The sequence below is a fragment of the Excalfactoria chinensis genome, chromosome 2 (assembly GCF_039878825.1).
Source record: "Excalfactoria chinensis isolate bCotChi1 chromosome 2, bCotChi1.hap2, whole genome shotgun sequence".
Classification (NCBI taxonomy): domain Eukaryota; kingdom Metazoa; phylum Chordata; class Aves; order Galliformes; family Phasianidae; genus Excalfactoria; species Excalfactoria chinensis.
Window position 1 is genome coordinate 56,570,925 of NC_092826.1, and position 25,475 is coordinate 56,596,399.

The window sequence follows — 25,475 nt, forward strand, 5'->3', positions numbered from 1 at the left end:
GGCTGCCCAGCGGGCTTGCTGACTGAGGATGAGAGTTGGAAGGAGGCAGTATGTAAGCCTAGAAATGGGAAATGTTGAATCCTGGTGGTACTTGGCTACACACAGACGGAAACACTTTGTGAGCAGTCTAAGCTCCATAAAGCAGCTGGTGACACTTCTGCAGCTGAAAGATGATTTTGGCTTACAATCCACAGCTACAGCCGTTGCATTACGGAACAAACTTCAATTAATTTTTGCTTGTTGTTTGGTAGATGGCTGTCGTTTAGTGGTGCTTGGGATAATTTGTGCTCTTTCCTTCTACCTGTCACCGTTTCCTCTTCTGGAATGTGTAGTGCAGTTATTTCTCTGTATTCTTACTGTTCTCTGTTGGCTTTCTTCCCTTTCTCCTGCTTGCTGTTTGGAGCTGAGTTGATATGTGGCATTGCCTTATTCAGAGTGAAGCAAGGAGGGGAGGCGACCTAATGGCATCTTAGGAACTCAGGCATCAGCAAGGTCACTGGTGGGATTTTTCTGATGCTAAAAGGCATGAGGAAGAGCCCTGTCAGAGCCGAGTTTAGATGTGAAAATGGCAGGGTAAACTCACAGAGGAGTTCTTACTAGTCAGTCCCTGCTTGTTTTTTTCCCCACCTTTATGACAAATTTAATTTGTGGAGGAAGAAATTACTGCTGGTCTTGGCTGGGAATTACTTTTGGTGGAAACACCCACAATCATTAATGAATTTTCAAAGTAACATCTTTATCAAAGAAACAGTAAACAGTAAATTGCTGCTTTTTTTCTTTCCAGTGGCACTGCTAATCCTGTTTTCTATTGACAATCTCTATTGCTGTCTTTCTATACCCATATGCCTGCTGAACAGAGGGAGAGATCGTGGCAGTTTGGCAAAAGTGAGCACATGAAAGAATTGAAATATACACTGAATATAAGAACACTGACACGCACACACACACACAGGGGAAGAGCTGGTGTACTACCTGGAGTGCTGGTCATCTCCTTTTTGGAAGAGATTTCACTGCTGATCTGTTAGAGTATAATCTTTTCTAGATGTCTTCAAGTTTTTAAGGTAAGCTTGCATTCTGTAATGTAAAATGGCAGAGCTGAACTTTCTGTTGAGAACTTTTCTAATTCACAGAAGTGCTTTCTGAGTAAATTTAATTATCGCTGATGAAAATTGGGATTTTAATATGTATGTGACCCTAGGCAAACAATTTTGAAACAAGCCCGTTCCTGAAGTTTTCCATTATTAGCAGTTTCCTGGATTCAGACAATACTTCAAATACCTGTGACTCATGGCCACCAACCAGAACTATTTTGTTGTTCCTAGGGGTACAAAGCCATTTCTTTTCTATCTTGAGCAGTGACTCATGACTAAAAAGTGTGCTGGTAGTGCTTCTAAATGTAAATTGGATTTAGTGATTCTGGATTGGTTCTGTGGAAAGCATCTGGAGTTCATGCACTGTTAGTTGTTTGTGGGGATAGACTCTGGTTCTCTGGTTTGCTTTTGGAGCTATTGTGGGTTTACTAGTTCAACAATGACCATGTGGTTTGTAAGGTTGATTCTGCTGATGTCTTTGATGTCTTCTGGAGTCACTGGTGACACAGAACGGTGAGTTGCTGCATTTGATCCGGGTTATAGCCAGATAAGGCTGTTGACTGTTGTGATTTAATCAGAGATGAGGGATGGGATTGTTAAATGAACTGATAAGGGCTGCCCTGACTCAGCATGTACTCCAGTTGCTCACCTACCAGATTTGCAGGAAACAAACTCCGGATACGGGAGTAACAAAAGGCCACACACTCTCGTCTTTTGCTTGGACCTGGAAAAGATTGGCAGAGGAGCTTGGGGGTCACTTTGAGTATCAGGTTAAAAAAAACCCAGCATGTAGACCACCTGACTCCTCAGCCAGGCTGGTAGCAACATTTTGTCACCAGATCTCATGGGTGAAGTTGCTGTGGATGTGGCCCTTAGCACCAGCATCCATTCACTGAGGCCGCCTTGCCCACGTGCATTTGAAGTTGTTTCTTCAAACCTTGCTTGGAGTTAGTTCTAGGTTGGTGCTAGGTGTTCTGGCTGGACGTGTATGACTGCTTCTCTGTGCTACCATGAGCATTAGGAGCCAACATGGTGTTTTGGATGTCCAAGGTGCTCTTTGTGTACTCTTTAGGGAGCACCTAGATTCAAAGGTGTAGGGGCTCTTGCAGTCAGTTCAGAGTCAGTGATGGGAAAATATAGCAGATAGCTAACATATCTTTATTTTTTCCCTTCTGGAGAGTAGATCTTCTCTACTCAAGACAACAAGTATCAAATAAGCAAATTGACAGAATTTGCCCAGCTTCTGGGATACAGGTATTTCAATACCCCTGTGGTGGCTGGGCAAATGACTGCATTCCCTTGTATCTCCTTCCTCAAAGGCATGAATTTCATATTGTGTGGACTGCAGCTGACTTCCCCAGTGACTCTGTCTGCTGACAGTGTTGTCAGTGGAAGATAAATGGCTCATCATTGCAGTCTGACAGCTGCTGAGGGAGCAGAGCAGGATTAATTCCCAAAGTTCTTCCTTAACTATTTCATTTACCCATGTGGATGCTCATTACTGAATTTCTAGCTCCTTTACAGTGTTGGAAAGCAATATAACAATCTGTCCTGATTGTTGTTTGGTTAACAACTTAGATAACACAATGAAAACAGCTTTTTTGTATCTATTAGGAAAACGACTGGATTGTTAAATCCAGGTGGTGCAACCTTGTTGTATTTGGTAGAGGCTACTGTGTTGGGATATAGCTTTTCTCATTAATTTGATCTCCAGCAATGAACGTTTTAAATCTTTGCTCTTTACTGGGTACATTACCATCCTTATTACCTACCTCAGTATTAAGGCAATATTGAATGTAGGGCTGTGGTGAAGTATACTTCTGTTGTATTTATACAAGGCTCTTGTTTGGTAAGGTAACCATCTCTGCTGGTGTGGTTTTTTGTGAAGTTTTCTTGTGTGTGTGTGTGTGTGTTTTTTTTTTCTTTCTAAATGCAAGCATTAATGCACAGCTGCTCAGTAATTAATTAAGCAAACTCCTCATTCATTTGTGGTGTGGTTGGCTGACCTTGCCTTGCAGTGCTCATTTAACTCATCGTGTGTAGCTGTGTGGATCTGCTACAATGACAGCAGGCTGCAGTAGCAAATAAGAGCCTGAAAGAAGATACTTCTTGGAAGAGCCTGGAGGGTGGTTAATAAACAATTCCTGAGTCTTTAGCTGTTAAAATTCTGTTCTCGGACCTAGACAGGTTGCAAAACCTGTTTTGTCTGGCAGCGGTGAGGATCAGTAAGCCAAAGCTTTACAGGCAGTTAAAAAGATCCATTCTGACAGAGCCTGGGTAACTGATGGAAGAGAAGTAAGTGGGATTCTACCTGAGTTCCCAGCACTGGGTGTTGGTGTCCATTTAGGTTGATGGCCATTTAGATAAGCTGGGTTTTCATTGTGTGTTTGTTGTTTCAAAGCCACAGTATTCTTGTGCTTACTTACTGCTGACAGGATCAAATAGGGAATGGAAAAGCTTGCTTAGCCCCATAGCACAGGCCGTGGGGCCAAGAGGGGTGGCTGGGGATGTGGGGCCTGCCTGGAGCAGGTGTGGAAGCTTGCAGGGGCTGAGCAGCTTCCAGGGCAGTGCTGGCAAAGCCCAGACCCCTGTCAGGGTGTGTGGGGCTCCTGGCAGCCAGGCCTGGTCAACCTGAGGGTTAAATCCTCCCTGGTGCTCTGCAAATATATCAGAAAGAGCCTTGGAGAAAGTCTAGTTTTAGATTGCAATTTATTACAAAAACTTTCTAAGGAGGAGTGTAAGTGTGCCTTTTAGGTTGTTTTTTTGTCACGATGCTCTCCTTGGAAAGCAGTATTGGTGCAGCAGTGCCAAGTGCTGTGACGAAACTAGGGGTACTCTGTCACACGCTATGTAAGGTTTTATGCAGTCAAGCATGCTATCTTTTATTTGCTACAATTCTATTTTAACAATCTGCTGAGAGTTGCTAAGTATCCCTTACAAATGGACAGCTAGTTGTGTTGTTGTGAGGAATATCCCAAGCATTCTTGATGGCGTTTTCAGCCCATTTAGTACTAGAGAACTCCTGCAGAAAATTCTGTGTATACTTTGGCTTATTTTTGCCTTCCACTGTGTATTTGTTTGCATATATCTCAACGAGAAAAACAAAAATCTGAACAATATCTTAATTTTTTTTTTCCCCTTTATTCAAGTGTTTATTAATTTAGAAGCAAGAGGACTTCCAGCTTGTATGCCTTCATGCTTTTTCCTTTTGATTTCACCAGCTGAATATGTAAGCTATACTTCTCTTTGCATAGAAGTGATTTCCTTCTAGTCTCAGTAGACATAATATCTTCCTCCATGATGCTGTGGGGAGTAGCATATAAGTGATCTTTGCTTTTTAATTTGAAAACAGAACAAACTATATGAGCATTGTCAAGCACAGGTCTTTAGTTCTATTATGTCTTCATACGCATGTCTTTTTTCTTTTACCAGCGTAGACCTTTTAGAAAAGTGTCTTAAATGTGAATATACTTATCCAGGCTGAAGTGAAAGCAAAATTGTAGTTGAAAGGGCACTTCAGAAACCACTTATGCATTGCTAACTGTCAGCAGTGCCAGAATTACAACCAAGTTGACCAAGATGACATGCTTTATGTATGTTAGGGTGTAGGAACTAGGCATGTTACCAGGTTAATTAGCTGAAAGTGGAAGCTTATTTTACAGTCAAGTCAGTTTTCTTCAGTTTTCTTGAGTCTCCTTTCTAATTCTGTGAATTAGCATCAATACACATGGGAGGACATTTTCTTTGGATCCTGCACTAAATTTTTCTGAATGGTATAGAAGATGTGACACAGAAAGGAGTTGAATGCTGTGCTGTTAATGGGCTTTTCAAGATATATTTTTGCACCTATTTGAAGCAGTGGTATTAGTCTTCCAATTACTGCCCAAGCTCTTTGATTGTGCCGATGAGCAGTTATGCAACATGTCTGTGCCACTTCCTTTCTCTGAAGAGTGGGCAAGGACTGACAGGAGGAGTATTCCTGTCTGCATTCAAGTTAACTCCTTAAATGAAATTTGGAGCTCAGCCTATGAATACCTTGAACAGATACCTGATAAAGGAGAGCAAGAGGCTGCTAGCTCTTAATGAATGCCATGTGGTATTGATGTCAGAAGAGATGGATTTTGCCCTGGTGCTTCTGAAGTGTGGGGTGTAAATTCAGTTGGCTTTTCCCTTCTGGGAAAGGGAAAGATATATGCATGCATGAGAATATACACATGTATTTTCTAAGATTAATCAGCCCAAATGGTACTGATTGTTCTAGTGCAGTGGTTAAACAAATACATTGAACCTTCTTGTGCGGGCTTGTTCCTTGTGCCTTTGTGACCTGCCGTACTAGCTTCCAGTGTCTGCTGCTCCTTCAAGGGACCTCCATGATTCTGCAGCTGCTGTCCTTTGGACATGGAAGAGCTTTGCAAGACTTAACAGCAAAGGCATCTCCAGATGGGGCTTCCATGTCTGTTACGCTCCTTAGGGGTGAACTGTCAGATGGTAATTACCAAAGTGGAGGACTGCCAGGGCTTGGTCTATGTACCTAAATCACTGAATAGCTCAAAGTCATCCAGCTGTGATATATTGCTTGGTTTAATTGCATTGCTTTACCTCTTCTGCTGTCCTTCACAATAACAATACCTGCCTTACATCTGTACCTTAAAAAAGGTACAACAAAAACAACTGGACTGGGATTCTCTTACCTCCTTGGGTTTGTTCTCTTGAGGATGTGAGCAAAAAGGCGACATTTAAAATCATGGAATTTGTCCAGTTTGTTATTGATGATCCTCTCTCCACTATGAAATGGTCAGTATCTGACAGGTCTAAATGTGACAATTTTTGGACATTACAACTTTTGTTTGTCACCTGCCCTTCGGTAGAGGTTGTTGTTCCCCTGGCAGGGTGAGTAGTGCAGATTTTGGGCACGCATACCTGCATTGTTATGTCATATTTAATCTGGATTAATTGCAGATAAATATCTGCCTCTCCTAGAGAACTGGTTTAGTGTGTGTGTATTTGGTAGCTCCCACTTGGGTGAGTGGACCTGAGCAGGTGGCTGGATGGTGGTGGAATTGCCAGTACTGGAGCAGTATGGTGGGGTTTGCCCTTTCAGCCTTGTAGTTACAGTGAATGAGCTGTATTACGAAATGGCATGGCAAGACCACCTGGCTTGTACTGAGACATTTCCCTTGTGACTGATCTACTTCACTATCTTTCCTGCTTTCATGCAAGTGTGACCTAGAATACAGATGCTGAGACTGACTTAGTGCTTCTTGTGCTGCAAGCAATTCTGTGTAGTTATGTGAGGTATGAATTTAGCTGTGGTTCTGCAACAATCTATATGCTTGCTACTGAAAAGGAGTGTGTTTATAACATCAACAGAGTGAGCTGGAAATAAATATTTTCATTAAGTTTTATGTTGTCAAGTGGTTTTTGTTCATTTTTCCACCCCCTTTATTTTTCCTCTTGTTTGCTGGTTTCAGAAGCTTCCTGGCTTTTCTGTGAGAATTATTTAGTGTCCCAGATCTGCCAATTATAAGCTTCTCAAGCTATGGGCATAGGAACAGAGGGACGATCCTCCAGGCATAAACCTGGTGCAGATAGCACTGAAGCAGCTGCAGACAAAAGGGCAGGCTGTGCATTTGAAAACATGAAAACTGAGTGTGCTGGGATTGAAATGCAGGCATATGAAAGGTGACAAATTTAGCCCAGGGTAAACTTGCCTTTGGGAGAGGGCTTAGTCCCTCCAACAAGTCATGCATTCACTGCTTTTAACTGGGGGCTGTCTGGCTTGGCACAGATTAACCCTTTCATGATCCTTTTTTTCAGTCTGTGCAAAACGTACGTTTGGATTTCTCTTGTCATATTATCTGCTCTGACCTGATGAGGAAGAAAAAAATCTTGGTGAAATTTTGAAGATCCAATGCATTTCTCCTGGATTTCCAGTCTTCTGGTGGTCCAGTTAAAAACTTGTGTCCGAAGCGTATCCTGGACCTCCAGAGATGACATTCACATCTATTCAGGATGTAGATCAACTCAATAGCTAGAGTCAGACATGACCTTCATGAGTTGTGAAGCTTGCAGTCGGGAAGCCTGGTTGATGTTGGTTGATGATGTTGGCTCTACTTTGTGTGAACAGAGCAGCTGTCATTTGCAGGCTTTGTAGCAGCCAAACTTTCCAGAAAAAATAGAAAGGTCTTAAACACTAAGTATGATCTTTCATGTTTCTGCATAGAACAAATCATACTGAGCCAGAACTGAAGGTTGGTCAGCTTCAGTACAATTTGTATTCCTCCTTGCAATTTCTTCTTCAGTAGGAACATTCCTTGCCTACTGACTACTCTTTCTATTAGGTCCCAAGATCTTAATTCTCCCCAGGATTGATGCCCAGATGAGTAGGATTTGAGTTTTGTCCCTATGAAGCTTTTGTGCGTTACATCACATCACCATCTGATGACCTTACTTTTTTGAAAGCTGCTAAACCTTTTCTTTTGATATGGACCCATTGCAGCATTTCTCCTTTGCATGGTTCCCAGAATCCTCTGATCTTAGGCTTTGACCCTTTTGAAGGGAGTGTTTTCAATTACCAGTGCTTCTAGATAGCTTTTATTCAGCATGTCTTTATAGTGAGATTATTGTTACACCAGGGCCATATCATAAATTGTGAACACTGAGAAGGATGTTGTGCTTTTGTATCCTAGCTAATGTCTAGCAATTCAGAAGCTTCATGGAATTAAGTGGCTTGTGCCATGAGGGGTCATTGACCTGCTTCAAAAGCTCTTAGGTGTTTCTGTGGGACTCCAGGAAAACTGAAGCTAATCATTTGTTACTGTTGCGTATTTTAATGTTCTTCAGACTTTTTATTAATGACAGCCTCAGGAACTCCATTTCCACAACAACTCCTGCAAGGGGTGTGAGAGGAGTTGAAGTTACTGCTCTGGTGAAAGAGTTCTTAGATGGAGTGCTGCAATCTTTGTTATGCAAAAAGTGGATATAGAGGTGGCACATTAAGTTAAGATCCTGGTATCAGGCATCTTTTCTTCAGAGCGTTGCATCTACATGCTCCTGGCATCTGTGTTTTTGAATCTGGACCTCAACCACATACATATACACTAATTACTTCTAAGGTAGGAGCGGCTTTAAAAATCTACCAAAAAATGTATACTATGTAATCTCTGTCTGAGACAGAAGATCTCTTAATTTCTCTATATATATTTTTTAATTATAGCCTAAGAGGGAAAATGGTGATGTAGACAAAGAGAGGGATTGGAGAACCCTGGAATAAGATACAGAAGGCAGAAGAAGGCTGTGAGGTTTCCCTTTCAATATTTCTGTTGCAGTAGAAGGTCTTGGGTTACAGACATCACTGATGGTCTTCTCTGAGTAATGAAGTTAATAGTCCCGTAATAGGAGTGTTTGTGTGTGAGTGGAGTTCAGACCTTCGCTGTATCTGTTTTGCTGGATACAGTTTCCTATGAACCTGCTAACAAGACAGTGGATCCACCACTTGGCAATGTGTTTGAAAGCTTACCTGTGTAACTCAAAGACTTCTAAAATGATATATATATATATATGTAAAGTTCTGTTATTATTTGTACAAAATTTGTCTTGACATAAGAATTGAAGCTCAGCATAAAATAGAACATTTAGAATAAGAGGCAACAAAATATCTTGAGAAGGGAAAAAAAGTGATATGAAATGTCATGCCTTACATACATTGATTAGCCATTTAGGCAGCTTGATTGCATCATTTCATTTCTTACTTGTTTGAGAAGACAAAATTGACAGAATCAACGGAAGTTTAAGTAATTGACAGCTGGTGTGTGACTTCAGCAATAGCTGATCAATCTTATTGTGAACTTTGTTAAGCTAATGATAATAGCCACATCGGAAGCAAATTTAGCTAAGCTGGTGTGTGCAGCTTAGCGCTGCTCTTTATAATTGATGTAAACTTCAACTTGCAATTACAGGTTTTGCTCTTAAAAATGGAGATGAATTGTCTGTAATTCAAACTAAAGCTTTGCTTGTTAGATCTTGCACTATCTAAACTAAGAGATAAAATGTGACAAGAACGGACATTGGAAGCAAGTGATTGTAGGCTAAAGAGTGAATGTTGGCAGTTGTGGGTTTTTGTTTTTTGTTGTTGTTGTTTTTGTGTTTTTTGTTTGTTTTGTTTTGTTTTTGGTATTTTTTTTAAGGGAAGGCATTTCCACGCTGCTGTGAAATACTGTTACCAACATTCGGCTTTGGTTTTACAGTTAAAAAAACCCCATTCACCAGCACTGAGAATCAAAGAAACCACAACCTGAGGAAGGAAAAAAAGCCATGGTAAAGAAATAACAGCAGTGTATTTAATATGGTTCAAATGTCTCTTAAGTATTTATTTTTTCCCACCTTATGTTGCCTTTAAAGCGGCAGTTTGGGGTTAAAGTCTAAGGGTCTCCCTCTATCTCTGTAATGAGCTGATGGCCTTTGGGGATATCTTTATTTCTCTTTAACACCGATGGCTCAGCGAACAGCTTACCTGAAGAACAAAGTAAAGGCACAAGTTGTAAGGGTGTAAATGTCCCGTGTCAGAGATGGAAAACAAAGCACTGAAAATACAGTATGAAAACTGTTGTCTGCGAAGCGTTGAATCTGATTTGAATGCTTCCCAACTTTATGAAAAGCAATACAACTCCAGTGGTAGGAAAGACAGTGTGTTTAGCCATCTTATTGAATATGCAGTGAAAACAGTCCTAGAGATCCTGCCTTCGAAGTTTTCAGTGCCCTGGTTTCTTAGAGTTCTGTCTGTCTGAATTATCTCTGTTTTCATCATTAGTGGAGCTGTGTCAGTACAATAGTGTGATGCTTGGAAAAAAACAAGCCTAGAATGGGCAGGCTATGAACTGAGTCACGATGCATTGTCAGTTACGTCATCTTCTTCCAGGAAACCATAAGTTTCCTAACTCATATCTCAAAAAACCAGGATGACTTCAAGTAGTGCAGAGCTCTTGCCTGGAAGGCTACAGGTGGAGATTCTTATGTGGTTAGCTCACACAGAGCACAGTGCTCCTGTGCCTCTACTGCTGTTGGTACCCGATGATTGTTTTTAGGCTGCATGCAAATGCTATGGAAGAGGTCATCAGAAGAGCTGAAGGAGTTGCGAAGCTGATAGGGAAGGCTTGGTGAGGAAGAACCAAAGGCCTGGTTGGCTGAAGAGTGGGGGCAGCAAGTTGCTTGTGAGATTGCTGCCTGGAAAGAGCACAAGCTGTTCTCAGGTTTATCTGCTGTTTCAGCAGTCTGTACTACCTCCATAGTCTGCAAATTGAAGAGCTTGTAAATCATGGTTCTAGTTAAAATGATAAAGCCCAGAAGGATTGAGTTCTCCTTACACTTTAGTCGCTTGTATTGACAAGTTGAGTCTGTGGCTTAAGGTTGCAGTAGTAGACAGTCTTTTAAAATTAATAGCTCTCTTTGCGTTTGAGTCTCCTGTGCCGCAGTTATGAAAGGAACAATGATTGTGAGCCATCAAGAATGTGGCTTATTGCTTACAAAACCGAAATCGGCCCACGGGAGTGTTCTGAGATACAGTTTGAATTAGAAGACTTTTGCATCGGAACCTCATGCGGGCTTTTTTTGGAAGCAAGCTGAACTTCTTTCTCATTTTTTCAGATGCAAAAGTAGTTTGCAAACCATCAGTGCCCTCTGACTCTTCACTGGTTTATTTTTATTTGAGAGTAACAAGTGCGACATGTTCTACTTCTTAGGTCAAAGAGCAGAACTGTTTGTTGCTTTTGTGTTTGATGTATAGCAGGTCTTAATTTTTAGACTGGTTTCTGCTGGCTTTGGAAGTTTGATTCCTGTGTAGCTTTTAGAAATGTATATCAATAATCAGCCTCAGCTAATTGACATCGTGTGACTTATAAAAGGGTAAATGTGATAATAACAAGCTAACAGTTACTTGATGGTTTCTGCCCAGCCTTTGCAGCCAGTGCTTCTTAGGCACACAGAATAGTGTGTTAGGACTAGGGTGCAACTTCAGGTACTTCTTACAGAATGTTGGAGGCAAAGTTGCTTTTCTGGAATGCGGCAATTCCTGACTTTCCATCTAGCTGGGGGACGGGTGCAGTCAGCTGTGTCTCTGTCAGAATCGGCAAAGCTGGCCCAGCCTCCAGGTTTCCTGCTCGTGGATTTCTCAAGAACTTTATGCAGAGCACAAGCAGGTGGAAGCAGTGTGTGAACGGGACGATTCATCTGTCTGGTGCAGAATTTCATTAAGAAATTCTCCTGTCTGACAGCGTGCCTGTGTAATGGGATTGGCCCAATGATGGGAGTGGAGCCATTGCTCACAACTTGTTTTTATGGCTGCTGTGGCTGCAAGGGTGAAATGTCAGACAAGGGAGCTTTTGTGTTTCATTTTTTGTCGCCAAGAAAAGCTAGTTACTGAGCAGCTTAGCTACTGGGTTGAGTGGTCAGCACTGGTTAAGCAAGCAGAGAATGTCTCAACCATCTTTGGTTGCCAGTAGATAAAAAACAAGCTGCAAGAGCTATGGGAAAGGAGTTGCACAAGGGGTAGCAATAGGCACCTGGAGAGTACCCTGTTAGTTTTGCCTTCCCTGTGGAACACATGGGAGTATTTCCTTTTCTTCCCATTTTCTTCCCATTTTCCCATTTCTGGAAGGTACGTTTAAGCTCTAAAATAAACAATTTCATTGGCAGAGGGGGAACGTGACACCGTAGGAATAAAATAGCTGTAAAAAAAAGATTTTCTTACAAAATGTGAAACAGTTTAACAAAAATCCAGGTTTAGGGATTGAAAGTATGGTAGTGGCTTTTAAAGGCTTTTTTCAACAACCACTGGCCTGATTCTAGCACTGAGCACTTTGTTCCCTTGAAAGGCTGACAGTCTTAAGGTACCGATACATAAAAGGATAGATTTGCAGCACACCTCAGATAATTAAGAATGGAGTGGATGTCAATGCAATGTTATTGCCAACGTCTGCTCTTTATTTTACAGACGATAGAGATGGAAAAAGGGTTCTGTGGAGAAGTAAAAGGAGGAAAAGGAAACTTGTATACTTGATGCCTGCATTGAGGCTGCTGAGGTGATACTTCAGCAATCCCCTCTGGAGCTACTCGGGAAGAAAATGTTGTCTTTCACTCACAACATTGGCTACTGTAGGAAAGAGCTGTCTTGGCTTGGAGGCTTTCATAACTCTCCACTGATTGGTTTTGTTTGGTATGACAGTTTGCCTAGGGCATGGAGTGGGCGAAGATATGTTGCTGCAGATTCATTAAACAGATGTCTTTCGCTGGCTCTTAATTCCTGGTGTTGTCCAAGACTGAGGTTATTGAGTCTGTGGTTTATGGCAGTGAGTATTGTGGAAAATTGTTTTACCGTGCTTGTTTGTTTTATCTGGGGGAAGTGTAGTTTACAATCTAAATAGATCTTAGCTTACAATCTAAAATACATTTTAATATTAAGTGGAGCTAAGTGCACTTCACTAAATGAATCTTCATTTAATTGTTGATAAGTAAAAGCAAGCACCAATGATAGTGGAAGAGTTTCTTATAAAATACTTGCATTGTGGATCATGTTACTTTTTTTTTCCCCAGTCCCTGAAGTTTTTCTTTTGTTTTCTGATGTTTAAAGTTTTGCTTGGGGATTGTGTCTAGCTTGCTTACAAAGCGATCAACCCTCTCCCCAAAGAAGACACCGTTTGCAATATATTTAATCTGGCATTTCTAAATGACGAAGTTAAAGAACATAAGAATAAAAGTACTAAAGTAGCAAAATCTATTTCCAGCTGCTTCTGCCTAGAAACAGTGTCGTACACAGCCCATCAAACTGCTTCCAATTTTGTCTGCTGTCCATTAACCTGGGAAGAGGCTCAGGATGGGAAGAGGGAATGTGTGTAGATCTTTGCATCGGTGTCTCACGTGCTCTTTGTTAATGGGGAGAAGTAGGGCAAGAACAAAAAAAAATTGTTACACAGAGGATGCTGGAGTTTGGGGTCTTTCAGATTACAAGTCAACCAAATGTTTTTGACCTACAGTTGGCTACAATGATTGCGGTACTCTGCTTTGTAACATGAATCTGTCATTTAATCTGTATAGTCTGTGTACAGAGGTGAGCAAAAGGAGGAAATATTGTAAGATAAAGGTGCAGTGACACAAATGTGCTAGCGAGTTACTTATACATAACATTGGCACAGAGGAGGAAAATCCCTTTTGGATTAAATGCCTCATTGATAAGTTAAAAAGTAACGTATGTTATTCCCGTTTCTCTGTGCCAGCTTTGAAATGCCACTGCTTTCTGCTTCCTATTTTCCTGAGTCAGAGTGGACTTTAATGATGTAGTAGTAAAGTCTTCAGGTGTTTCGTGCTCTGCAGCACTGTTCTTTTTTGGTGTTTGGTGACAATTGTGTAGTGGTGAGAAGATCAGTGAGAGAGTTTGGTAGCCTGAACCCTCTGCAAATGGTTCTCAGAGCCAGAATGCTGCCTAAAGGTGATAGCAGCAGAGTTACAGCTGCTGGAGGAGGTAATAAGCAAAGAATTTGTAGGTGGGAGATTTTTTAATTTGCTGACAAACCTCCAAGCTACCTTGTTTCTTCTCTCACTCTTGAATTAGCAGCCATTTACTCCAAGCTTCTTTTTCTAGCTTTGCCACTATCTGTATTCATGACTGTGGTTTGGTCAGCTTTGAAATAAGGATACATTGTAAATGTTTTCGTTGCCTCTAAAGTAGAAACATTTCTGAGTATCAGAGCAGCTCTCCAATAGCCAAGTAAGCATCTGTATTAAGAAGTTCTGCTAAATTTAGCCTGAAGGGTAGATTTGAATGAAGAACTCCACTGTGCCATCTTGTGGTGTTCCCTGTCCTGTTGGACAAATTAACTTGAAACTTGCTTCTTTTTTCTTGAAACGTAGTAAATTTATTTCCAGCTGTTCTGACACCCAACTCCGCTTTTTGGTGGAACTCCATTTCAACTAAAAACTGTTTTCTGTAAAGTCCTTTGCTGTATGGAACGAAACTGTTGGATCATGACAGATCAAGCCTGAGTTGGAAGGGATCCGCAAGTGACATCTATTCCAGCTCCTAGATGATACTTTAAAAGCAGCCAAAACCAAATGGTCAGAGTCAAATTTGCCCTGAATTTGCCTTGGAGCACTGTGGGTGCATGATGGTGGTGCTGCCTTGCAGTCAGCTTCCAGCCAGTGCTCTGCAGAGAAACCCATTGTATACCTAAGGATGCCATTTCCAAGTAGTATGTGTGTTTGTGGTGAGCCTGAACACACATAGCCCTCCAGAAGGACCTGCAGGGTGTCAGCTAATGTCTTTCGACAGGGCAGTTACAGAATGACAGAACTGTGGGGGTTGGAAGGGACCTCTGGAGTTCATCTAGTCCAATTGCCCTCAAAAAAGTTCAGTGCTTTTAGCACAGACTGCCTCACCCAGAACTAGCTCCAGTCTCTCTAGTGCTGAAAAAGGCCTTTTATCTGATCGAAGTCAGTCACTTTGAGACAGAGGCATGTACAAAAGCAGACATGCAATACAGGAAATGAACTGTCTATCCTAGAGGGACTGAAAGGGACTGGATGGTCTAACACATATTGATTCATCCGCCTTTTAACAAAGCAAAAACTGTTCTAATGCTGCTGATTTACCTTATGTTATTATTCATGCATTAGATATTGAACCAGTCAGTAGTAGTAATGGAATGAATGGATAGAAAGTGTAGAGCAACTAGTAAGCATGGAAAGTGGAAGAAGGGGAAAAAAATATGTAGTGTCTGGTATAATAGTAATAATGGTTACAAATAATGATGATAAAGCTATAGGTGTGTTAAAAAACACAACTGTCTTCAAGGAATTCTTTAAACGGTAGCTTTCTAAATAACTAAACCTGCCACAAATACTTCTTCCCTCAAGTAAATTATGAAGGTAGAGAGATTGAAGCAGTTTGAGGCTTATATGGCAAATACTAGGGGGAAATGGAATGGAGAGGATTAGACAGTGTATTTTAAAAGGTAAAATGACAATGTTTGATCAAAAAAGTATGATTCCTTTTTTCTTTCTTTTTTTTTTTTTTTTTTTTTTAGATATCTCTGAATCAATTTCCAGCAAGATAAAAACTTCTGACTAATATATTTATATATACTTGGTTTCTCAGCAAAGTGCAGTTTCCAGACGTGCTTATGAGTGGGGTGAGCATCATGTACCCCCTAATGGCCAGTGAAGTACTGGGGCTGTTTTGTGATGTTTTGTTTCATTGCAAAGGCCTGTGTGTGATTACTGTGTACATCATCAGTACGTTTTCCACAACTCTTTATTCCAAGGCATTCGGAAAAGGGTAATGTTTTGTAAAAGGTTAGTTTCATTTGCTTGTGAATTTGAAACCACTTTAAATATAAATGAGGTTGCTGGAGTTGCTGTGGCCTGTCTGGCAAAACAGATGCATTAGGGCAACTAATGACCTTCCTGAGACTGATGGACTGGTTAACCCACTGCTAACCCAGTGCAGCCCTGGTAATTAAGCATACAGTGATGGGAATGGGTGACAGGCTGGTATCTGACAATAAATCACAAAAGCATCTGTATATTTGTTTTGTGTACTTGCAGAGGATCTGAGTTTGAAGTTTATTTACTAAAGGGAATTACTTATTCTGGTAAATAGAACATGGTCTTCTAGCCTGTGAGTCTCTGCAGAAATAATTTCCGAGATACGTTGTTGATGAATATTGCCAAATTATTTTTCAGATTTTAACTTTTTGCGTATACATTGAATGGTGTAGTGAACGTTAAGGAATTAAGAACGCTAAAAATTGATTAAAAATTAATCACTAAATAAAAATGATTAAAAATGATTGTGGGTATCTGTGTGTGTGGGTAAGAGTCATTTAACATTTCAGTGATAATAGCACTTTGTGCTTGAAAAAAGGTAGAGTAGGAAAGTAGGCTGAAGTGGCTGCATACTGACTACACTTCCTCTTTGTTGACCCATTCACACAGGGAAATATCTGTGTGTATATAGAGTGTTTTGCTTATTGTCACATCAGTTACTTGTAAGTCTTTTGGCATTCAGGTGTATTAAAAGGGCATTCCCTTTACACCCCATGCATTTATTTTCTGGTGGAATCTTTTAATGTTACTAATGATTGAACACCACCTGTAACCAAACAAAATCACAAGATTGTAGGAAACGTCTGGAAGTCACTTAGACCAACCCCTTGCAGGTTCCCTAGAATGGGATGCACAGGAAAGAAGTTATGGAGAAATGAGATTGCAACCTGGGGAGCTGAACATGCGGATGCTTTCTTATCTCAAAGTAACGTAGTAACGTAGGTTACACACTGTGCCTGGTCAATGTTTCCGGCATGTTCTAAGCAAGGGCACACTTTGTACAAAGCTGTTGCTGGAAGTATCAGAAAAGAGACTTGACTTTTTACGCAGATAGACAGTGGGGGGTGGCTTTAATCTAAAAGAAGGGGGATTTAGGTTAGGTATTAAGCAGAAATTCTTTACGTAGGGGTGATGAGGTGCTGGCACAGCTGCCCATAGAAGCTGTGGTGCCCCATCCCTGGAGGCGCTCAAGGCCAGGTTGGATGGGGCCCTGGGCAGCTGAGCTGGTGGGGGGCAGCCCTGCCCATGGCACGAGGTGGGGATGGGTGGGCTTTGAGGGCCCTTCCAACCCAAACCATTCTGTCATTCTGTGATTTGTTCCTCTGAGCATCTGGCTTTTGGTATGACTTCAACCAAGACATTCTTTTTTCTATACTTAAGGTGCCCCAAGTGTGAAATAAGCACAAGAGAAGCAAAATCCTCTTAGTGAAAAGCTTGAGAACTGCTAGAGAGTAGTTAGGGGCTACCTTTTGCTTTGTATTTTCTTTATACAAAGAAATGAAAAACTCCAGGAAATCTAGAATCTAGCTGTTGGTAGAATCCAGCACTGCTGGATACTTCGGAAAGCCCTTGACAGTTGTGCAATTAAGCACACATTCATTATTCATATTAGAGGAATGTGCAGAGACCTGAGACTTCCTTCACAAAATAATGCTGGCACTTAAATGGGGACCTGAACTGTGAGAGTGAGAACACCTCTGGTGCCTCTGCCTTTGGCGTCAGTGTAGTATTTCACAGGGGAAGGAAAAGGAGGTGATAGGTTCTTTTAAGTGGCCCATGATACGTGTTTTGTTGCCCTTGTAAGTAGTATCAGTGACGCAGAGCATTATCCACAGCAAAATGGGTTAGCCGGCACCTTGATAGCCATTATTTGTTTATAAGCTGTGCCCACACCAAGGAGAAAAAGAGAGCCCTGGATTCTGTTACCGTTCTCAGCTTATCAAACAAGTCTGGGCTGGTTTTGGAGTAGAGGCTCCCTTGTTTCTGAACAGGGGCAAAAACACTGATATTAAAATGCAGGTGCTGCATTACATTTTGAAAAGAAAGAAAAGCAAACAAGCTATGGGCTAGAGCGGATCCTGTCGGAGCTCAGGATACATATTCATGGATTGCAGCCGCTGACATGGTGATGAATGCCACACAAGGTTCCTATTGGTCAATTCTAGCATTTTTGAATGAAAGTCTAGGCCTGTTGTCAAGATGGGACATTAACTTTGCAGAGAGAGAGTTGACTTTATTTCTGTCTGACTGTAAAACACCAACTCCTATTTGCTTGTGACAATCCTAACTATGAAAACTGAAGAAAACTGTGTGTGTGTGTGTGTGTGTGTGTGTGTGTGTGTGTGGTGGTTGTTGTGGTGCTGGGATTTTATGGTTTTTTCTTTGTTTTGTTTTGTGTGTTGTTGTTGTTTTGTTTTTTTTTTTTTTAATAGCTGTTTTGCTCAAGAATCATATCTTTACAGGAGGAATGTGGTGTATCAGCAGATAGCAGCTTTCTAAATGTACATCCATCTTCTTAAAGCATGTGGATGCTTCAGCTTTGTTAGCATTGGCAGGATCGCTCCTGGAGCGCTGGAACATCTAGCACATGGGGATATGCTCAGATATCTCTGCTGGGACATCTTTTTCCAATAGAACTGTGTTCCAGCCTTCTGGTTACCTGGTTTGCACTTCTTTTACTTGCGAGGCTCACTTTTAGTTGTAACCGTGTTAAGGAGACCCTTTGTAAGCAGCACTGTGAGGAGCGGCTGAGGGCTTAATCCTCCACAGAGGATCCCAGGGGACTTGTGTGCAGATATTATGGGCGGCTATGTTTGAATCTGGATTTGAAAACTGAATTCACTTTTTTTTTTGTCTGGAGAAAAAACCAAAAACTATGGCCAATGGTAACCTGTTCCCCAGGCAGGTAAATCAGAAGCAGAAATGTAGTTCTGCAGAGTGATTCATTGCTTTTACAGGGCTTGAGATCTGCGAGCAGATTGTGCTACTGGAAATTTAAGTGATTCTTCTATGTATCATTGCATTTGATTTGGCAATAACGTTTAAAATCTTTCAGTACCGTGGTGCTTTCTCCCTGGACTCACTGTTCACACTAATCTAATCACGTTTTCCCATTGTCCTTGCCAGAGAAGAAAAGCAGTTGGTGTCACTGCAAAGTCTTTGCACTGTTGCTCTAGAAACAAAGCGCGTGTATCTAAAGAAATTGTTTACTTGTAGTCTCTTATGTGACTAATTATATCAAGTTTATATTGCATATTTCAGTTATGTTTAAGTACATGATGTGTTCCTGTTATAGGACTTTCTATCCTCGCTTCTTTTTCAAATGTCACCAGGATTGCTATTAGATATTCTCGAGAGACTGATGAAATAAATTTCTTTCACTCCGATGCCACGCTAAGTAGTTTACGGATGACCAGATTGCAGCAGTCTATTCGCCCTGCTGTACTGGATCAGAGCCCAGTTTTGCTGCCTTCAATATATGACAGAGGAGGGAATTGTCACACTCACTAATGACAACTTTTTCACTCTGGTTCCAGGATTTCTGTTGAAGAGATTAATAATATTAATAGTATTTAATAGTATTCCTGATAAATATTTCTTACATTTTTTTTTTTCTTTTTTTCTTTTCCCACAGGTGCTGGCATCATGTCGGGCATTTCTTTTAACATCTCGCATTCCCACCAAGGTAAAGCTACTGTGTTTCTACAGCTATTCTGTATTTTAGATATAAACGTGAGTTTAGCACATTTTAGTTCCACTTGTGCATCTGTTTAAAAATGTCGTACTGAATGGCATGCTACATAGTATGAAGTTCTTAAACTGATGCTTCCATTGATATCTGCCCTAAATGAGTTCAGCACTTTATGTAAAGTCTGTCAGAAGAATTTTAACTTCTAGAAATGCAGGTGGGTAAAGAATTGAGCTGGAAATAATCACCTTGAAGAACTGCAATATGAGCTCGATGGCCTTTGGAATGGGACAGTTTATGTCTAAACAACAGTCAGTACGTCCTGAGAGTTCCTAGTCTCAAATAGGAATATAGTTGATATGGAGACAGAAAGTATAACGTGTTATTAAATTCCACTGTTTTCTAATGTTTTCTTTGTGGGGATTACGGTTCAGTTTGGAAAGCACCTTAATAACCCGCCTCACCAAAGATACAGAGTTATTATTATTCCTGGAACAATTTGTAATGATTGTAGCAGAGAAAGCTTATTTCCATGTGAATTATAATGGCTTACTTGGAAGATAATCTCTTGTCCCATTTGTAATCAGTGAATATAAATTTGACATGTATTCTATCTTGCTATACTTTACATATGTATGCAGATCTGTGTTTGTGTATTTCCACATGCATGTGTGTCTAAGTATGTGTGTGTGTAGGTATGCTTAATAGAATAAAGAAGTGGACCAATACATGTAAATACTTCTACAAGACTTTCAGTTATGTTTACTGGTAAACGTGACCAGTCCTTGTTTATAGTTTAAGGAGCAGATCAGGTGTGAAAGCCTGCTGAGCTTTATTTTCCTCAGTTGATCATCCCATTCCTGTAGCACAGGTGCCTTCGGTTGTCTCTTGGGTTTTGGATCACAGTGGTTTGTGGCCTGGTTTTCAGACAGAGCTTGGTGACTGGCATGGCAACAGAGCCATGAAGAACAATTCCAGTGTCAGAGCAATGGTAGTATGAGGAGCAGGGCTGGTGGTGGCCCTATTAAACAACACATAACAAAGCCATCATAATTAATGAGAAAGCCTGTGAAGGCTCACTCTATAATTACAGAATTACAGACACCTTTTTAAATTTTTCTTTTTATCTTTTTTTTAGTTACTTATTTGAAGAACTCGATTATGTTTTCACAAAAATCTAAAGTACACACGCTGTATTCATGAAATTGTGACTTTAGTGGTTATAAATAGAAGAAAGGTGATCAGAAGAAACTGCTTATGATCTATGTCAAAACTAAATTTAGTATATATCAACAGTTATTAGGATGGTGCAAACTAAATGGTGCAAACTGGAAGACAGGAGGTTCTGTTCAGACACCAGGCAGCACAACTGCACTGTGAGGATGACCAAGCACTGGCACAGGCTGCCCAGAGTCTGTGGAGTCTCTTCCTTAGAGATCTCCAGATGCTGCCTGGCCATGGGTCTCTGCACCCTGCTCTGGGTGGTTGCGCTGGAGCTGGGCTGGGACCTGATGGGCCCAGAGTGACTCTAAAAATGCTTTTGTAGGAGAATTAACTGAACTTCTTGTGTTCTCTAAGGTCTGTAATGTTTTCAGAAGCTGCTCAGCAGCTTTCTGTGCCTGAGAGCTTCCTCACAACTAGCACATAGCCACTCCTAGCAAGGCAGCATAGACATACAGCAAAGACACCCTGTTACTCCAAAGCACTGTTGCATGATTGACCGTGGTCAGAGATGACTGATTTTGAGTGACTTGCTGCTAAATCTGATTGCAAGCTTCACCTTTTCTTAAACGCTGCTGGTGAGCCCTGTTTAATCTACTAAGCAAGGATGGAAGCTCTAGGGAATGAAGGCTGACTAGGTGTAATATCCACTTAAATGAATATCCTTAGAGCACGGATATTACTGTGCTTTGTGCTGTGGCCCAATCGGTTCATTTCCATTAATCTAGGTGGATTAATAGGAAAGGAAGAGCAACACTTAATGCCTACTAATTCTTGCTGCAGTCTATATACAATATAGTTGCAACATTAGTAAAACTTGGATGTGTCATAGGCCCACAATATTTATAAAGCATATTTCTAGTGCCAGCTTTCAGTAGGTTTCAATAGAAAAAGCTCAAAACTTTGAAACCAGCCATTTTTTTTTTACCTACAGGTTCCCTAAGTGAGACACACAAATAGACTTTTAAATGGGTGGGTTGTTTGTTTGTTTTGGGTGTTGTTTTTTTTTAGGATAGAATTTTAGATAAGTAAGGTTATGCATTGTAAAAAACTATAAGGAGAAGTGTTTCATAATTTCAGGTAGATACTACGTGGAATGTATTCTGTGGTTTTGCTGCAAAGCAAGGACTGAGTGTATGATGACCCACGCTTTCTGGCATTTGCTAATTCTAGTCAAGAAGACTTTTGCAGAATTAATTTGTGAGTGGAGATCTGTGTAAGCTGTTCTCAGGAGCAGAAGCATATTTTTGATTCTATGTGTGTGCACACGGGTTTGCACATTAGAAAAAGCAGAAGCTTAAAGTTGGCACTTAAATAATTTGCAAATGATGAAGGAATTCAGTCATAGAGACTTTTTCTTAGCATTTCGTTGTGACTTGGGTAAATAAATGTCAAATACTCTGATACGTTTAGTTGTTTCATTTAATTAGCATTGGAGAAAAAATGCCTTTGTAGCATGGTGTTTGTTAGCCCGAGTGTACCCTGATGGTTAAACTAGGATAACATGAATTGCAGGGGACTTAATGTACACAATTAAAACAAGCTGTGCAGTTACAGTGGTTTTTAATGACAAATAAAAGGAAATTACCATGCTGATGTCTTACCCTGTAGTTTTGATTCAGTCCAAGCGGCTTATTGCTTTCTGTGTATCTGAGCTGCCAAGATTGTCATGTGGTTGTGAAATATATATAAGTACATGTATATATAGTCCATGTGGTTGTGAAATCAGGTCTTGGCAAACTCCTTGTAGCCTTTGGTTTGCCCTCAGGGCAGGGGCATTCCTGCCTCTACCTCTTCCAAGGTCCATTTGGATTGAATACCTTCACCCTTCTTGCATATCCTGTTTGCTCTCTGAATAACTCAGTCAGGAAAAAAACAATGTATTATTCCCTGTCAACTTTCTAGATGCTCTACAGCTTTTATTATTATTATTGCAGGTTTTTTTATTATGCATATGTGAATAATGTATAAATGAATGTATATATATATAGTATGTGCATGTGTTCTTTTAGCGTCTCTGCAGAAAAAAACCTGCATCTGTCATCAGTGTTACTAATGAAAAAATAATATATGATGCTGTAAGTGTTTTACTGAATGATTATTCAGTCACAAAAATTATTCAGTAGGATATTATATAAACAGTGTTGCTTTTTATAATAACTTTTCATCATTTGTTAAAAGTTTGTGTGGTTGCAGTAAATGCCCATTGTGATATCCTTTTAACCTCTAATAACTGAAGCTGTAACGAACAAATGTCCTCTAAGTGCAAAATGTCAGCAAATATTAACAAACAATGTCGATTACAGAAAACGATGTAAAACAATACTAGCCCTGCTCAAGAATTTTTTTTAACCTCATTTGAAAGTATCAGTGCTTTTTAAACAAGATGACGTTTGTACTGATGTGACCCTTTCTTTTTTTTACTGCAGTTAGAACTTACTTTCAGCTACTTGGAAATCCAAGGAGTAACTTCCTGTAAGCCAGGTCAGGTGAGTGCTTTCAGAAATCTGACACATGGTACCACCGGCAGTATTATAGATAAAAGGTACTTGTGTACTCAGTGCTAAATCTGTTCCAGCCAAGGAGGTTGTACTCTATCGCGTAGGTGTCTCCATCTGGTGAGCACACTGCGCATTTTAATTCTTAGGTTCACGCCGATTGTAAAGTCTGTCAACAGGGATAAGAATTTAGAGTCCGTTTTCAGAATCTGTTGTGCAGGTGGGGTAAGAAATACTGTTTTTTCATAGCTCAGTTGGAACAGAATAAGTTTTAATTTTTCCCACGTGTATTTTTTCTCAGAAATGATAGAACAAGTGGCGGCTGGTATTGTAATCCTCACTATGCAAGCTTGACTGGCTTATGTGGAATACACCTTTGTGACGAAACTGAAAGCTACTGCTTACATTGCAGACAGAAACTACTCTTGATGCCTACTCTATGTATTATTCTGTATATAACTCAAAATATATATGACAGGTGGTTATGTGCCCCCCTACACCCCCCCCCCCCAAAAAAAAAAAAAGTGAACGTCAAAGAAAAGATAATAGAGAGAACAATGCCTTTAATATATTGTTCATTCATAAGATGAATATGTTGATGAGATTTGACAGTCCAATTGTATCAGAGACTATGTTTTAGATATATTTAAAGAGTTTAAAACGTAGGAACATCTAGCACTTTATTTGAACTCTGGAAAGCTCTCTTTGTATTTAAAATTACGTTTTCAACCTGATTTTTGAAGCTTTCTTTAAAGGGGAAAAATGTCAAGATGTTTACTTTACTAACTGGGAGACATTTAGTAAACTGTGTATGGTTTTGGGCCTTATTTATTTCAGATAATAAAAGGCTATGGTAGCGAAAGGTAATTGTTATTGGTCATTCGCTGTAACAGGTTTTATGAGAAAAGGTCCTGATTCTCAGCAGCCTCATTTTGCATACAATTTTCCTAAAACATTTTGTAAGGTTTTGCATGTTTATGTCCACTTGTATTATAACACAGCGTATAACTGAAGGCAGGTGAAATCTGCGATGGTTCCTTGCAGGGCGAATGGTGGTGTTACAGCTTTCCTTCAAACATCATGTTATCTTCCCAGTATCTGAAGGTCTTATTCTCATGCTAGGCATCTCCCAGAAAGCCATGAAGTACTTCCAATTCTAATTTAACACTAGACAGAGTGATGGAGGAAATGATGTGGCAGTATTGGCGGTGAGGGAACACATTTGGAGCTTGTCCACTGGTTTATCTTCAGTGAGTGACAGCAGCTCTCTGAAAGGAGTTGCATTAGTGCCAAAAGGTGTGAATTTTCTGTGTGCTTCTGGGATAATGCAGCCTCTTCTGGAGTTATCCTGATGACAGCCCTAGACATGAGCTGGGAACTGGAAGAGAGAGCTCCAGGAACTATTTCCAATAAGAAAGTTAATTTCTCTTGTGTGTTGTGCTGTGTCCCCTCTGAGATGAAGACAGAAGTGTATAGAGACAATGATAGTGTTAGGAGCAGGCTTCTTTCTCTGTTTATTCTGTATCCAGTCTAAAACAAAAATTGACACAGACTTTTTGGAGGAGACAGAAGTATTTCATGGCTTCCTGTGATGCAGCCAAGAGCAGCAGCACACTTGATGAGTCATTCAAACAGTAATCCAGTGTGATTCTGAACATTCATGTAGAACAGAGACCAGTAGTAGGTGGCTTTATTTCTCCCCGAGTTAAAGCACGTATTCCCCAGACAGTGAGCAGTTACGTTAGCTCAGTTACTGCCTCACTTAAAATTAGACATTGCATTACCCTAAAATTTTCTTAAACAGCATGGATCAAAGCACGAGAGCTTTTCCAGAGAACTGCAGCCTTTAAAAACTTTTACTTTTTACTTGATGAAGCAGGCCCTGTTTGCTCAATAGTTTCCTGTCAGGCCACACTCACTTCTCCTGGTGTTCTGGGAAGTGTTTCAAAACAGGACAATGGTGTGAAAAGTTCTTGGTGCTGGAAGTGCTAACTGAGGTCATGATCCTTGGAAGCCTTTATTCCCGTGGGAAGCAGGGCGCCGTTAAGAAAAGCAAGGTTTGAGAATGCAGTTCTGGTGCATTTAAGAACTTCAGAAGCTCTACCAGGAACACTGTCATGTCATGTATTAAAGATTAGCAGATCCTTGTTGGCATGTGAAGCATTTGGTTGGCGTTCACAATGCTGACCTTTTTCAATGGATATGAATGAGATGACACCCAGTCTCTGCCCTCGTGCCCTCTTCTTTACAGCTGATTATGGAAACTGAGAAATGCAGCATCTCCATGAAGATGGCGTCCTCGGAGGATGTGAATGAGGTACTGGCGCACATTGGAACCTGCCTCAGGAAGATATTCCCTGGACTCTCTCCAGTGTAAGTGTCTTCTAGGGGAACTGTAGCCTGAGTAGATTGTTTGTAAGGGTGACAAGCCACAGCTTTTTGTCCTTGCATCAGGAAGAGACACCTTGAGAAGGCAAGCACTGAGCCTTTATCTAGGCCTTTTGAGGGATATGGCAGAACCACGAGGCAGAGCAGACCACAGCTAGGGCATGCATTGTGTGGTCAAAAGAGCCTTTGTTTTTGAGAATCGAAACAAGTAATTGA

General features: G+C 40.6%; 1 protein-coding gene across 3 annotated transcripts in view; it reads left to right on the forward strand.

The window, feature by feature from the left end:
* CARMIL1 (capping protein regulator and myosin 1 linker 1) overlaps positions 1–25,475 on the forward strand; it is a 172,123-nt gene that overhangs the window by 50,428 nt on the left and 96,220 nt on the right. For all 3 annotated transcript variants that reach the window (XM_072329262.1, XM_072329261.1, XM_072329263.1), the window contains 3 exons: positions 19,099–19,149; positions 22,803–22,862; positions 25,123–25,244. In XM_072329262.1, coding sequence (XP_072185363.1) covers positions 19,099–19,149; positions 22,803–22,862; positions 25,123–25,244 — 233 coding nt within the window. The remainder of the gene's footprint in view (positions 1–19,098; positions 19,150–22,802; positions 22,863–25,122; positions 25,245–25,475) is intronic.